Genomic DNA, 16296 nt, shown 5'->3' with positions numbered 1-16296 from the left:
CAGTTTCAGGTTGGTGCAAAAGTAATCGTGGGTTTTGTCATTACTTTTTTTTTTTTTTTGGGACAGAGTCTCATTCTGTTGCCCAGGCTGGAGGGCAGTGGCAGTCTTGACTCATGGCAACCTCTGCCTCCTGGGTTCAAGCAGTTCTTCTGCCTCGGCCTCCCAAGTAGCTTGGACTACATACAGGTGCATGCCACCACACCCGGCTAAATTTTGTATTTTTAGTAGAGATGGAGTTTCACTATGTGGGCCAGGCTGGTATTGAGCTCCACACCTCATGATCCGCCCACCTCAGCCTCCAAAAGTGCCGGGATTACAGGCATGAGCCACCGCGCCCGGCCCCCAGTTGTTTTTCATACATCTCTTCCAGTCCTAAGAGCACAGAAGTGGATGTAGAAATAGATGATAATGGATATGTGCTCCATCTATCCCAGGCTCCATCTTGAGCGGGACACTCAGGAGTAGTTGAGGGGACAAAGGGCATGTACTTCTCAACTTCTTCTCCAATAGTGAAGATCCTCCCTTAAAGCCCCCACATCTGAGCCACCCTTCCCTATCCTACTGTGGATCCTTCATGCCTTCTGTATTTTTGAATGTTCTTTGAAGTCATTAATATTTTCTACCTGTGCTGCCTATGGGTGATAACCCTTAATAGTTCTACTCAAATCAGTGACTACATTGGCTTGGTCTTACTTTATCCCACTTGAAATAATAGGATATAGGATGTTACGTTATTTTATAATTGAAAAGAAATCACAGCAACAGAAACATAGGAAACATTAAAAAGTGAAACTCCCCAATCCTACTATCCCAACATGACAGCATAATTCACTTTTCAGAGCCGTTGCAGACACACATGCAGTTATCTGTTGCTGACCACATCCCTGCTGCTGTTCAGCACTCACCGTATAAAATGTAGGTTCCCAAGGGTTTGAGAAGACTGAGACCTTTTCCAGTGTTGTCTCCACAGAGGCAATCCAAAACGATGTCCACGCCATCAGCAGAGATTCTAAATGGTGAGAAGGCAAAGCAAAATCCTGTGACCTGTCAGGGGCCAGACCACCAATCCCTTTCGTTTTCTGCATCATATTGTTTGATTCCCAGCATAAGGAACCCTGAGAGCTCCAGGAGTAGCTGTAAATAGGGCAGTTGCCCATGAGGTAGATTTATCTTCCTGGATCCGGTGATAAAATTTCACAAAGCCGGGGGCAGCTAAGAGTCTGGTTGGCAGCTGGCACTGGGAACCAGCCTGGGCTGGAGGAATGAACATGAGGTCAGTGGGTCTGAGTTTGCATCTAGCTTCTTCACTCAAATTCTGTAGCTTCGGCTTTCTCCTTTGTAAAGTGAAGCTAGTATGTTGTGTTTTTTTTTTGTGGTAAGAATGGAGGCTCAGGCTTGTCACAGAACAGTCGTTCAGTATCTCAGCAATTCCTATTTGTAGAGCAAGAGTTAGTTGCCTGGCACTGTTCAAGGTGCTGGTGATGGAATGAAACAAACTAGTATGCTCCCTGATTTCATGGGGCTGCAGCTCTAGCAGGGGCTGACCTTCCTCCCTCCCAACCTCCCTTTAAGGTGAGGACATAAAGCACGTTAACCTAACTTGTCAGCTTCTGTTCCTCCAATGTCCAGGTCCAACCTAAAACTGACTCTGAGAGGAAGAGGGTTAAATAGAGATGAACTTCCTCCAGCAATGGGAGGCTGTGGAGTAGAAAGAAGCCACATTTGTATTGCATTAGACAAAGCATTCTTGATCTCTTCTCCTATTCATTTATTTATACATTCATTGATTCACTCACTCACTCATTAATGCATGTAAGCAACTTTTGCTGGGCTCCTATTGTTAGAAGTTCATGCAGGAGGGGCCTATAGAACAGGAAGGCTCTGGAGACTGTGGGGAAGATATTCATGCCATGCCCACGGAGATCCCTATTCTGGCAGATCCCTGCTCTGTTCAGATGAGAACGGCATTTTCTTGTGTTTGCAAGTTTGCAGGATTATCTTGTCTTAGCAAATACCTCAATGTTTCTACCTCCAAGTTCACCCTAGCAAAATTTAGGCATTGCAGCACGTGTCAACACAGCTGGGTCCTGTGTCCATAATGTCACTAACTAGGAAACTGCATGTACATGTCCTGAGTACAGAGACTAAATTGGCTTCCCCATGCAGCTGCGGCTTTATGTGACGGTGCCCTTCAAATGCCCTCATGTCACGCCCAAAATGCAGCCCACTAGCAAGGGGCATCCCACATGATCAGCTTAGCTTCCTGCCTAATAGAGCTCTTATCTGCACAGGGCTGTCCCCTGAGAGTTCAAAACAAGGGAATGAGGACAGTGGATCTCAAACCTAAGTGTGTACTGTAATAACCCGCAGGGTTTGTTAAAACGGATTGCAATCCTCCCCTTCTCTGATTCTGTAGGTCTGTGATGGGGATTTGCATTTCTAATGTTTCCAGGTCATGCTGCTGATAATTCCAGCTCTACACTCCGAGAATTACTGATCTAAGCCAGTTACTCAGGAGCCAAACTGGCATTTTTTTTTTAAACAAATTAACTAATTTGTTCATTAGATATCCAGGACTGGGCGCTGCAGTAGGCACTGGGGGATGTACTGGTGAGCCCAAATAGATGTGCTTTCTCCTCTTTTTGGAGCGTGTAAGAAGCAGATATTTACCAATAATTACACAAATAAATGTTAAGTTGAAACGTGGTCTCATGCCACTAAGGGACTCTAAAATTGTGTAAATTGACAATTTTTCCCAATCAGGGCTATCAGAGAGGCATCCCTAGGGAGGGAAGGAGTTGCGTAGGTAAAGAGTAACAGGAATGGTGTCCTAGGCAGAGGGAAGAGCATGTGCAAAGGCCCTGTGGTGGGAGGCAGCCTGGGAAGCAGCCAGTGTGGCTTAAGTAAAAAAACAAAGGGGCACTTGCTTCGAGGTTGGGCTGGAGTGCCAGGTGGGTGTTAGAGCACACGGACTCTTGGTTGGTGGGCTTCAGGTTGGTGGTGAGGTCTTCACTTTGCATTATGGGCTGGGTAATTGTGCTCCTGTTACCAACACTTCTGCCCAGGTCTGTTTTTTGCCCAGTTTGCTCACTCTTGTGGGAGTGAGGTCCTGCTCTGCTTTTACCAGCCAGGCCTCCTGAGCCATCAAGTCTCCTAGTGAACTGCATTTCCCCAAGACCTCTCCCCTTGCCTGCAGGATGCCCACCTGTGGTCAGAGGCAGCCTCACCAATATGAGGCCACGCGTACCTCCTGCTGTACCCCTGAAGGGTCTGCCAAGCCTTGGATTTTCATCCTCTTATGCTCCTCCCATCTGCATTCCACTTGGCGAGCCACATTCTCTCCCACAAACTGCCAGTCGTATCTCCTTGTATTCGTCCCACCTTGACCTATTGCTCTGTCCACTGGACTCTGCTTCTGCAGAAATGCAGGGCATGCCCAGAGCCAGCAGTGGCCCATAAACTCCTGTGCATGTCCCCATCTTCACCTCCCACTGACAGCTCAAGGCATTTGGCCTTTTGATCGTCCCTAGAGCTTTCTGACCTCAGGGCCTTTGCATGTGCTGTCATCTGTGTCTGGACAGCCTTTCCCCTGCTCTCCTTAGAACTGGCGCCTTCTCATCCTCTTCAGATCTCACTCACAAAGGATCTTCCCAGAGGAGCTATAACTAATCACTCCACCTGAAACAAATCTCCATTGCAGTTTCCTTTATGCTTCAGTGTCTACACCGGAGATACCTTTTAGTACCTATCAGAGGTTACAATTATTGATTGATTGATTTTCTCTCCCACCAAAATTTAGGCCCCATGAGTCACAGACCATGTTTGTGCTGCTTATAATGATATCTACAGCCCTTCTCTTCCTGCTGGATATAGTGTGGCTTCTCAAGAAAGAGTGATTGACCAGAGGAGTGCTCAAGTGCCTTAATGAATGGGTAACTGAATGAATGAAAGACAGTGAAGAAAACAGTTTAAGACTGCTACTCCGTGTCTCTATATGTGTGCTTCCTTGGAAAGGAAACTCATATTTCAGAGCTCTCCTATATAACGGCTATTCCATAATTAACCCTCACAAAAAGCCTGCAAGGCAGGCATTTTAACTCCACTTTTAAAAAAATGAAATCAAGGTTTACAGATGCAGCCATCTTGCCCAAGCTTACCAACTAGCACAGCTGGAATTCAATTCTAGGTTTAGTTTAACTCCAAAGATGGTGGCCTTTTCACCACTCTGAATTTAAGACTTAATACATGTTCAGCCAGTGTTAAGTATGGAAGCATCACTTTATTAAGCAGCTCTGAGAAGCAGCCAATTTAATGCAGTCTTTGGAGAAATCAGGCTTAAATTTCATCTTGAAATAAATACACGTACATTGAGAGTCGTAGGTTTGATCAAAGTTTGACCTGGATCAAACATCTAGACCAAAAGATTTCTCTTTTCAAGCTGGTTTCTCCCCAGAGTTTATAGGAGAGACCTAAGGTCAGAGTCCCACAGATTTACTCTTCATTTCCAGCCACTGGATAACTGTTTGCTAAGTGTTTACTTCGCGTTAGGCACTGTCATGCTGAGTTGGGAATACACAGAGAAGGCTGAAGTTTGCCCTGACCATCCAGGAGCTCATGGGCTACAAGTGGAGACATCTAAATAGACCAAACACACAGTGATCGCCGCTGTAATAGAGCAACTTGGGGGTTTTGGAAGATGACCCTCTGTTGAGGACTGGCAGATGACCAGGGGACAAAGGGAAGGCATTTCTCAGAGAATTGTATAACAGCTTGACCTAGGACAGTGAGAGGGTTTTGGGACACTAATCATGGCAATGAGGAGGCCTGGCCACTGACTCCTTCTGGAAGGACCCTAAGAGTGGCTGTCACAACCAACAGCTAACATGGAGGTGGGTAGGCAGGGGGGAGGCAAGGGCAACATAGCGCTGGGCTTAGGAATATAAATTTTATTTTAGTGTTAAGCATTTAGTCCTGCTACTTACATGCTGTGTGACCTTAGGTGAGTTACTTAGCCTCTCTGTGCCTCCTTTCCTCAACTGTGGAAGGGGATGATGGTGATAACACGTACGTTTTCTTTATGAAGCTTGAATGACTTGATGCAAATGGAACACAGAGCCCAGCTCATGGTAAGCTCTGGGTCCATGGTAGCTTTGATTGATTTCCATTTTTTCAGAATGGCTCAACTTCCAGTCTTTTGGTTGGGAAGAGGGCATGAAAAGAAAGTACATAAAACCTCTTCAACTCAACCATCAATCTAAGCAACCTCAGGGTGGGTGGAAACACCAGCCCAGAAACCACTGGAGCTGAGGCTTGCTGCTCTTGACCTTCCGAGAAGAGTGTGTGACACTCTTGAGCACTTACTATGTCCCAGATGGAGTGCCGAGAACTTCTAAGTGTTTAATCCTTGAGACTGGGTCCTGCTCTGCTGACCAGGCTTACATTCATGCGTCATGCCAATCCTCTGACCTGGGCTGTCATTATCCGCATTTGATAGATGAGGAAATTGAGGCTCACTGAGGTCAGGTGACTCGCCCCAAGGCCTACTGCACAGAGTAGGAAGATCTTAGTTTGTTCCATCACATCTAGAAACTAGGCAAGGGCATCCAAGGTGAAGTAGGGTTTCACAGGGTAAGTAGTGGCCAAGCCCGAGTTGACCACCAATGCCACTTCTATGCCATGAAGGTCCCCAGCAGAGATGGGCAAAGCTGGGGGCTGCTCCCTTGGGCTTAATACTAGAAGTAGATACTTGTGGGTCTCCTTCATATTCAGGCCACCAGCCCCTTTCCCATGCCCCTCCCCTCTGTCGCCTCTCTCTTGGCATTTCTACAGTCGAATCACATGCATATCCAGGGGTCAGAAGAACCACAGATCCTCTCCTTCCTGCCGTCATTGCATCTTTTTGAAGATCAGTGGTCGGGTGGAGGTTGCGAGAGGGGAGGGGAGGTGGATTCTGAGGGGGAGAAGTTGGGCAGAGGCAGATATCATTCTCAGGACCTGAGGGTAAGGAGGAGGCTTTGCTCTGTCAAACCATCCCAGCAGCTATTGTACCTTTCAAGGGAAGAAATGTTTCCTTGGGTAAGAATTTCAAAATTGAAAAGTGCTCTTTTCAATCTGAACCCTCTTCAATCATGGCAAACCCCATAAAAGGATCATACCGAACTGGACTCAGTTGGGTCTATTTAGAATGTTCCCGGTCCCATAAGCACCCTGTCTCAGTGACATCCACATTGAAAAGCACTGCAGTAGCTCTTTTAATGAAATAATCATGAAAATCACAAGTGCTTGGAGCTGGAAGTCTCATCAGAGAAACAGGGGCCACGCTCTGTGCCCCCCTGACTCTGGTTTCTGGGGGTGTTCACCACTGTCTGCATATATATATAAAATAATTATTACATGAAAGCACAGAGGGTGGGGCAGAAGGCCAAATGCAGCAGTTCCTTTGTGTGCTTTTTCCTGCTGCCATAAATCTCTGAGGATTTAAAAAGCAAACACAAATAGCCCCAGCTTGGGGATTGTATGAGCCAAATTCAGCAGCAAGACACTTTGGAGTTGCTGATCCAAGACCTTCATGTCTGTCCTTCCTGTGTCCTCATCCCTGATCCCTGGATGGTGAATGCTGCTTCTTTCTTTCTTGCCCACACAGATCAGGGAAGAATTCCTTTTGAGTGGTGGTAGGTTCCAGCAGAGCCAGTACTGGGAGAGAAACCCTTCGGCCTTGCCAAGAAATGAATTCCCCTTTATCGTGACTTTGCTGTCCAGCTGGGTCTTTGGCTCTCCACTCAGTTTTCTCTTTCTGAATCTCTTTTTCTGAGAATTCATCTGTGCCATAGCTTTAACCATCACAGCATGAGACAATTTCTGAGTGTCTGGCACTTAGTAGGCTTTTCACAGGGTGCCAAGCACCATGCCTGGCACACAATAGGCTTCTTATAGAGGATGGGACACAGTGCCTACTCTACCATAGGCTTCTCACAGAGTGCCAAGCACAGCACCCAGCACATGATAGGTTTCTTCCAGGGGACCAAGCATAGTGCTGATGTGTGGTAGGTTTCAACAGAGTACCAAGCACAGCACCCAGCACATGATAGGTTTCTCACAGGGGGCCAAGCACAGTGCTGATATTTGGTAGGTTTCAACAGAATGCCAAGCACAGCACCCAGCACATGATAGGTTTCTCATAGGGGCCAAGCATAGTGCTGATGTGTGGTAGCTTTCAACAGAGGGCCAAACACAGCACCCAGCACATGATAGGTTTCTCACAGGGGGCCAAGCACAGTGCTGATGTGGTAGGATTCTTGGTGTTTACTCTTTGTAATCCCTTTGTCCCTATTCCCTCCAGGTGATTAAACTCTTACTAATTTCCACCAGTTTTAAAATAAGCTCCCATTATGTGCCTGGCCCTGTGCTAGAAGTGCAGGAGGTCGGTCTGATCTCTGCCTTTTCTGAGTGTATACCCCTTGGTGTCTCCTATCTGTGGAATCTGCAAGATTCAAGTCATTTGAACAAGTAGCTGCTCCCCCTCGATCGGGCGCTGGATTCCTTTCTCCGTGGGCTTCGTGGTCATCTGGCTAGAGACTGTGCTTTAACTCAGGTCCCTAACTTCCAGTCTGTCAGTTGGAAAATGCTCAAAAGGGGTGCTTTTTTAAATCATTAAGACCGGATCTTGTTCTGCTGCCCAGGTGCAGTGCAGTGGCATGATCCTAGCTCACTGCAGCCTCAAACTCCTAGGCTCAAGAGATCCTCCTGCCTCAGCCTCCCAAGTAGCTGGGACTACAGGTATATAACCACTACACGCAACAAATTGTTTTTTAGAGATGGGGGTCTCACTATGTTGCCCACGGTGGTCTCAAACTCCTGGTCTCAAGCGATCCTCCTGCCTTGGCCTCCTAAAGTGCTGGGATTATAGGCGTGAACAACCATACCCAGCCTAAGGGAGTGGCTTTGTACTCACTGGGGCTCCAGTCCCATTTTCCCTGGCCTGTTATGCAGGCCCCTGGAGTTCTCACTCTCACACTATTTTTATCTTGTCTAAAGGAAGTCATTACAGCTTCCAGTGCTCATTGTCTAACAATAACAAAAACGAGAAGAGGTCTTGGTCTCATCTTGCAGTATTTTCCCTAGTCATCGGTCACTGTCTGGTTCTCCTTCAAAATCTCTATAGGCACCGCCTCTCCCTTGCCCCTTCCGCTACTTGTTCTCCTGATTTTGGAGCTCTCTTCTCCTACGCATCCTGTACACAGCAGCCAGATCAGTTTTCTTTAGATCCGCCTTTCAAAACAGTGCTTTACTGCTTCAAATCTGCAAAGAAGTCTCAGTTTCTGACATAATCCACTGTTTACTCCATTTAAGGACTTTCAAGAGCCTCATCAATCTAGTCCAGTTCTTCACCAGGGTCTGGAGATGTTTTATATTTTCATGGCTTGAAGGGCAGGGGGGTGCTACTGGCATTTAATGGGTAGAGACCAGGGATGCTGCTCGACAACTGCAGTGCACAAGGCAGCCGCCCCGACGACAGAACGACCCTGCCCCAGATGGCCACAGTGCTAAGGTTGGAAGCTCTGATCTAACCCCTTCCTACCAGCCAAGCAGCTTGCAAAACCACATGCTTAATACAGGCAACCTGGCTTCCTCCATGTTGGAGGGGCAAGCCGCCCTCACTGCCTGAGAGTGTGTGTGGGTGCTAGAAAGATCACAGGCGCTGGAACCACAGCCAATGGAGACTGAGTCCCGCCCCATATATTTGCATGACATTTACTTAACCAGGCTTGCCTTCCCTCCCTTTGAAAAACGAGGACAGTATTCACTTCAGAAAATGTGTAAGACCTAAAAGAGAGCTCTTACGTGTTCTTCAGGCTTCCATTTAGGCATTGCTCCCCTGTGCCCCCGCAGTTCTCTGCCCTTCCCTATCAGCTGCCAACCCCATTGTCTTGCATGGGGATGTACTTGCTCTGCTAACCATTGTATCTTCATAGTCTGTTTGCAGACATCAATACTATAGATGGTCCTCCGTGTACAAAGGTCTCACTTAATAATGTTTCATCTGTGTGATGTACCCATACAACTGTTCAGTTTCTCAGTCTCAGTACAGCATTTAGTAAGCATGAAAAACCCTGAGTTGTATGTACCTGACTGCACACAACGCGAGGTTTTCAACTCTTAAAAGTGTTGAAATTTTCAATATTTTATTGTAAAATAGGCTTTGTGTTAGATTGTTTTGCCCAACTGTAGTCTAAGGTAAATTTAGGGTAGGCTAAGCTAAGCCATGATATTCGGTAGGTAAGGTGTATTAAATACATTTTTGACTCGCGATATTTTAAACTTATGAGTTTACAAGGATGTAACGCCATTGTAAGTTGAGAGGCATCTGTACATGAATAAATGAAAAAAACAAAAGGTCTGAAATAATTTTTATACCCATTTCCCACCCAATGAAATTTAAAAATGTTGTGTTTTGTGGGTTTTTTGTTGTTCTTCTTGTTGTTGTTTTGAGACAGTCTCGCTCTTCCACCCAGGCTTGAGTGCAGTGCTATAATGTCAGCTCACTGGAGCCTCCACCTCCTGGGTTCAAGCAATCCTCCTGCCTCAGCCACCCGAGTAGCTGGGATTACAGGTGTGTACCACCACGCCCAGCTAATTTTTGTATTTTTAGTAAAGACGGGGTTTTACCATATTGGCCAGGCTGATCTTTAACTCCTGACTTCAAGTAATCCTCCCACCTCAGCCTCCCCAAAGTTCTGGATTTGTAGGTGTGAGCCACCCTGCCTGGCCTTACATACATTTTTGACTCATGATATTTTAAACTTCTGATGGGTTTACGGAGATATAACTCCACTGTAAGTGATGAAGCATCTCTATATGAATGAATGAATGAATGAACAAAAGGTCTGAAACAATATTGTGTACCCATTTCCCACCCAATGAAGTTTTAAAATGTTGTTTGATTTTTTTTTTAAGGCAGGTTTTTTTTTATAGCTTTATTGAGATATAATTGACATACAATAAACTGTACATATTGAAAGTGTTACAATTTGGTGAGAGATGAAATATGTTCACACCTGTGAAACCCTCACCACCGTCCACGTAATGAACATACCCTTCACGTCTGAAAGTCTCCTTGAGTCCTCTTGTAAACCAAGAGAAGTTTTGCAGAATAGAAAGCTCATAGAATCGAACACCTCCGAGGCCAAATCTGCTCCTACCTCTCAGTCTCCTTATCTGTAAAATGAGGAATGCTCACCTTGTAGGATTGTCTCAGTGCACAAAAAATGGTCTAACTGAACTCGTAGCAGGGCAGTAGGAGATCAACAAAGCGTGGCTGTTATTATCTGCCCTGTTCTGTCCAAGATTCCCTTGTGTGGATTCTCTCGCACTTCCCTCCACCTACTGAAATCGATCGCACCCTTCAAGTGCACCTGAGGGGCTGTCCATCTTGACGTGCTCTCTCTGATCTTTCTCTTTCCCTTATTTCTAAAGCCCTTGCAGTCAGGTTCACACAACTCAAGGTTTCTAATGCTTTGGCTTGGTTTCACTCATAATCATCTCTCTCCTCATACAGAGAGAGAAAGAAACTAATGTAAAGGTTAGGTCTGTATTATAAATATGTATTTTTTCTATTCCTTTTACAATACCTGCCTCAAGGCTGAGAATGTGTTCAAAGGAGGCTTCCCGATTGACTGGCTTATAAAAGAGTTTTCAACTCAAGAAAATTTTATCTTTTTATTTTTTTCTGGTTCATTGTATGCATAACAGTTTAACAATATCTGTGATCAAAAAATAAAGAGAAACCACTCTGCATTCCACTCCTATTCCATGTTAGTGGTTGTATTTTTTGCCTTTCCTTTCATTTTATGTCTATGTGCATGGAGAATTTGTACAAAGCTGTGATCACGGAGTAGAAGGAATTTGGCATTCTGCTTTTTTCACTCATTGTGCTACCATGGGCATTTTTTTCATTTTGTGGCCATCTTGATAATTATCATTTTTTAAGGGCCTGCACAATACTCAAGTATGTGGGTGTAGCATAATCTACTGAACTGTTTCCCTTCTGTTGATTGTGGAGGCTCGTTCTGAATTTTCACTATTGCAGACAATGCTATAATTCATTCTTTCAATATGTGCTGAGCGCTTAGAATGAAGCAGAGGCAGGGCTTGGCTCTGCAGCAGGCAGCCTCGTACCTACAGCTTTGCTCTTCTTATTTCCTGAGGGTAGGTCTGCTGGGATGGGGGTTCATGTCAACATATTTCTAACTTGCTGGGCATTTTGAGTGTAATCCCAAGGTCTCTACTGAAAAACACAATGAGGCTGGGTGTGGTGATCCATGCCTGTAATCCCAGTAGTTTGGGAGGTCGAGGCAGGTGGATCATCTGAGGTCAGGAGTTCGAGACTAGCCTGGCCAACATGTTGAAACTTTGTCTTTACCAAAAATACAAAAATTAGCTGGGTATGGTGGCAGTTGCTTGTAATCCCAGCTGCTTGGGAGGCTGAGGCAGAAGAATCGCTTGAACCGGGTAGGCAAAGATTGCAGTGAGCCGAGATCGCACCACTGCATGCCAGCCTGGGTGACGAGTAAAACTCTGTCTCAAAAGAAAACAACAACAATGAACTGCGGAAAGTCACATTTGTAGGAAGGTGAGGGTGAGGGGGGTCTCAAATGCCTTTTGCTCCTCTGACATCAGGAGAAATCGGTGATTCAGGGGCTAAGAGAGTAGATGTAGGGGCAGTGGGAAGCTGAGAGGATGGGGCGGATGCTGAGGAAATGGGGCAGGCAGGAGTTCCCTGGTTATGGGCTATTACTGTTTCAGAAGAGATACCATCTCCCTTCTCTTCCCACCTCCTACATTCTGCCAGCTGGACTGGCCTCCTTTCAGGTTCTTAAGTTCAAACTTTTCCTGACCCAGGATCCTAGCCCATGGCATCCCCGGATAGTTAGAAATACCCTTCCTTTGACCAGCTTCTCACCCCTCAACTCTCAGCCAAAATGCCACTCTGTGATTGACAAGGTTTCTGATTTCTCCATCAGTAAGTATTCACTAGCACGTTGCATTTCGGTACCAGAGCATATGTCAAAAATGTGAATCAGTTACTTCTCTTTATAGTTTTTATTTTTGTCCCCTCTCTCCCCTGTTAAGACTCTATGATTCATGAGGACAGTGACACTCAAGGTGGCACTGCTGGATCTCTTGCCCTGGTACAGTCTCCAGGCCGTCACAGACACAAAGCACAGATGTATTAAGCAATCACGTATTTGAATACGTGAAAGAATGCTTGCAAAAATACTACATAAGGGAGTCAAAGAAAAAGTTACTGAAGGGACAATGATAGCTCATTTTACAGACCACAGCTTAAGAGCCTCGAGTTAAAGATAGGAAGACCTACCGAGGGCTATGGAACTGGGCAACTGGATGTCTTCAAAATTAGCCTGCAGCCTGTAGACATCTGAGAAAGAGGGTCAGCTTTGAACATCTAGCTTTAAGCTTTCCTTTCACATCCTGATTGAACTATGGGGACAACCTTAAATTATATGCAATGCCCTGCATTCAAACTTTAAAAACAAATCTGAAAACTTGGACCATCAGAACCCCCTCTTTTTAAAGAAACTTCCCAAGTTTCACCAAATCAGTTCTAGAACTGTCATCTCAAGTAACCAGCTCTCCCATCCACTTGTCCTTCAGTTTTCCCACCTTCATCCGTGATTTGAAGAAAATTGTTTCCTTTTTGAGAAAGGCTCTTGCTGTCATCCATGCTGGAGTGCAGTGGCATGATCTCAGCTCATTCTAACGTCTGCCTCCCAGACTCAAGCAATCCACTCACCTCAGCCTCCTGAGTAGCTGAGATTATAGGCATGCAATACCATGCTCAGCTAAGTTTTGTATTTTGGGGGGGATGTGGGTAGAGACAGGGCATCACCATGTTGGCCAGGCTGGTCTCAAACTCCTGGGCTCAAGTGATACGCCCTCCTTAGCCTTCCAAAGTGCTGAGATTACAGGCATAAGCCACTGTGCCCAGCCTTATTTCTTTATTGTGATACTATCTGGACAACCTAATACTTTTGTACATAACAATTTTGTGTTGTAAAATGAGAATGCCAAAACAATGGCTCTGACCCAAATCTGAATCCTCTCAGGAGCCGTGAGTGGCATGGACCCTGAGAACAAGTGTGGAGCCCAGAGCAATAGCCAGAGTGAGACACACAAATCATCTGAAACCATGGTGACAGCTGGGTTTCCATCTGATTCCATATATTGACACACACGGCCATGATCAATAACTTCAGAATCACAGGTTATAAACCATCATGCTCCCAGGTGACGGCAACAGCCAGCAAATGATCTTGCAGCCCCAGCCTCCCTCCTCCCGTCCATCCTCTCCACACCACCAGTGACTGTTCAAAACTGAAATCAATCATAGCACCACTTTGGTCCTGCAGTGGCTCTTGGTCTCACCCAGGTTGGAGTCCAGCCCACATTTCCTAGATTGGTGTATGCGGTCTTTATGTGCATCTGACCCTTGTCTCCTTGCCCAGCCTCACCTCATGCTCCTCCTTCCCTTTTCCCCCAGGTGTCCCTTTGCCAATATCTATAATCAGATGAGATAACAAGACATCCCTGGACTTGCACCCCAGTAAGCCTTGTATTTCTCCCAGCCTCAGAGGCACTTCCATTCCTCAGTATGCACGCACCTGGCTTTCCCTTCCCAGAGCAGCCCCCTCCTTGCCCCTTTCTTCTTATGGGTAATTTTGGCTCATGCTTCACTCTTCGGAGAGGTGCTGTCTGTACAGGAAAATCATGGGCTCCAAATGTGAAATGCCTGGCTTGACTCCAGGCTCCACCCTTTACTGCCAGTGCCAGGTGCCTCTGGGTGCATGCACTGGCAAGGTTTCTCAGTTTGCTTTCAGTAAGGGGTAGCCCATGACCTTAGCAGTAGTGCTAGAATATGAGCAGAGTGTGTTCTTTCTGGGACTGGCTCATAAAACCTCCGATTCATGACCATTTGGAGCTCTCTCCCCATTTGCTGGCTAGAAGCAAAGGACCTTAAGACCCAAGACAATAGTGGAACCATAAGATGAAAAGAGCTTGAGTCTCTGAATGTTCTTACAGAAGATCATCCACCAAATATCCACCTTAAGCTGTCATGTGAATGAATGAGAAACAAACTTCTAGGTGTTAAGATGGTCGAATAGGAGCTAGCCTAACTTTAATAGCTTTAAATAATTAGCTTTGCAAGTTACTTAGCCGATTTGTCCTTTGGTGATAATGGCGAAGTTGCTAAGAGGATTAAATGAACTAATACATGTGAAGTATTTGGCACAAAGCTAGTACTACTAAGCCCCCAATATACTTTTGCTATGTATTATGATGATGATGATCCCTCCTTTAAATAACTGCTACTGCTCTGTGAGAGCAGAGCAAGGGCCAGCCTGCTGCTTTTCAAAAGCAAACATCTTACCTTTTAACTTCTTGCACATAGTCTGCATTTCTGTCAAAGAGATGGGTCACAGAGTCTTTGATTGCTTCATGCTTGAAAGTAGAGGCTGTTCCGAAAACAGTCACATTGGGGACAGTGGAACACAGCTGAGCCACAGCTTGGCCCTGGAACGAAAAGACAATAGATACGTCACACATAGGAGCCACCATATCACAGCCAGTCTTGCTGGGTGTAGAGCAGCATATCTCCATTGGCACTATTGCCATTGTTTTTGAGATGGAGTCTCGCTCTGTTGCCCAGGCTGGAGTGCAATGGTGAGATCTTGGCTCACTGCAACCTCTGCCTCCCGGGTTCTAGCGATTCTCTTACCTCAGCCTCCAGAGTAGCTGGGACTACACGTGCATGCCGCCATGCCCAGCTACTTTTTTATATTTTTAGTAGAGATGGGGTTTCGCCATGTGGCTCAGGCTGTTCTCAAACTCCTGATCTCAGGCAATCTACCCAACTCGGCCTCCCAAAGTGCTAGGATTACAAGCGTGAACCATCGTGACTGGCCAGCATTTTTAAGGTTGGATCAGTCTTTGTTGCAGGAGAACATACTATGCATTGTAGATGTTTAGCACGCCTGACCTCTACCTACTACATGCCAGTGCATCTTCCCAGTTGTGACAACCACAGATGTGTCCAGATATTGCAAAATGTCCCCTGGATGGAAGGACAAAATCTCCTGTGGTTGAGAATCACTGGCATAGTGGAAAGACGGTGTCAATCAGACGAATGCAAGCACCAAGACTTAACAACTGTTATCTAACCACACTGAGCTGCCCATGGCAGTGATGCCACCTACTCCACAGGGCTCTGGCAGATCTCTTAGTTTAGGTCCCCCAGAAGCCAAACCTGAGATAAGGATTCGAATGTAGCTATTTTGTCTGGACAGTGATCTCAGGAAATAACATGGCATTAAGAGAGTATAAAAGATGTGTTATCAACGCCATATCTACCATGCATAACTGGAGCTCAATTCCCCTAAGGAATCCTGTAAGCAAGTGCAGAATATGCCTCTGAGTTATCCCGACCATGGTTAAGGAAGCTGGAGTATTTATCCAGCACATTTCCAGCTGATACCTGAGGGCTGCTCCTGCAATGGTAATTCTTGTGCCTGTCTGGCTGCTCTGGTCAAGCGTGCTCCCACTTAGCAACCTTCAGCATGTTAAAGATAGGGTGTGGCTGACAGCATCTTCTATAGAGAGGTGTTAAATAAGGTATTATGTAACACAGGTCAAGGACCTGGCACAGAATGTGACTTAGAGACTCAACGCATCCTAATCACCTTTTCCCTTTAGGGCCTTATGATATCCATTGCTGAGCTGTCCTGTCATATAAAGAAAAGGTCAACGCAAGCTTTAAATATTAAATGGTCCAGGGGAAATCACAAATGCAGTTAGGAGTAGGTTCATTTTACCATATCCTTTTTCAATATGGTCAAAATTGAAGTCATTGGACAAAATATCATGGTCATGTGTATTCAGACATTTTCCAGTAAAACCTAATTTTCTGGTAATGACGATACATTCTAAAACCAAGTGTTGTCTCTTTCTGGTGTTCCATCTGCCATTTTAAGGAGGGAAAATATTCTGCCAGAGTCATCTGTGATGTTAATTTCTGCCTATCATCTTATGTTCATGTCTTCATGCTGGCGGACTAAATTAGGTTGGCAGGTCAATTTATGGAAATGTTATCTTATCACCAGTTGCAATTAAAGGCAACATTGAGAGAATCATAGAATGTCAGGGCTGGAAGATCATCTAATTACCCCCTCCCCATAACTGCTCAAGAGTTGAAGGAGAAGACATTCAGAAAGGTTAAGGTTA

At 45.6% G+C, this 16296-nt stretch overlaps 1 protein-coding gene across 1 annotated transcript in view; it reads right to left on the bottom strand.

Moving 5' to 3' along the window:
• Positions 1-16296, bottom strand: part of VAT1L (vesicle amine transport 1 like) — a 172470-nt gene that overhangs the window by 90975 nt on the left and 65199 nt on the right. Inside the window, exons 4-5 of the mRNA XM_002761186.6 lie at positions 14447-14589; positions 906-1009 (exon numbers count right to left, since the gene is read on the bottom strand). Coding sequence (XP_002761232.4) covers positions 906-1009; positions 14447-14589 — 247 coding nt within the window. The remainder of the gene's footprint in view (positions 1-905; positions 1010-14446; positions 14590-16296) is intronic.

Source organism: Callithrix jacchus, chromosome 20 (genome assembly GCF_049354715.1).
Source record: "Callithrix jacchus isolate 240 chromosome 20, calJac240_pri, whole genome shotgun sequence".
Taxonomy (NCBI): Eukaryota; Metazoa; Chordata; class Mammalia; order Primates; family Cebidae; genus Callithrix; species Callithrix jacchus.
This window is presented reverse-complemented; position numbering and strand designations above follow the sequence as displayed.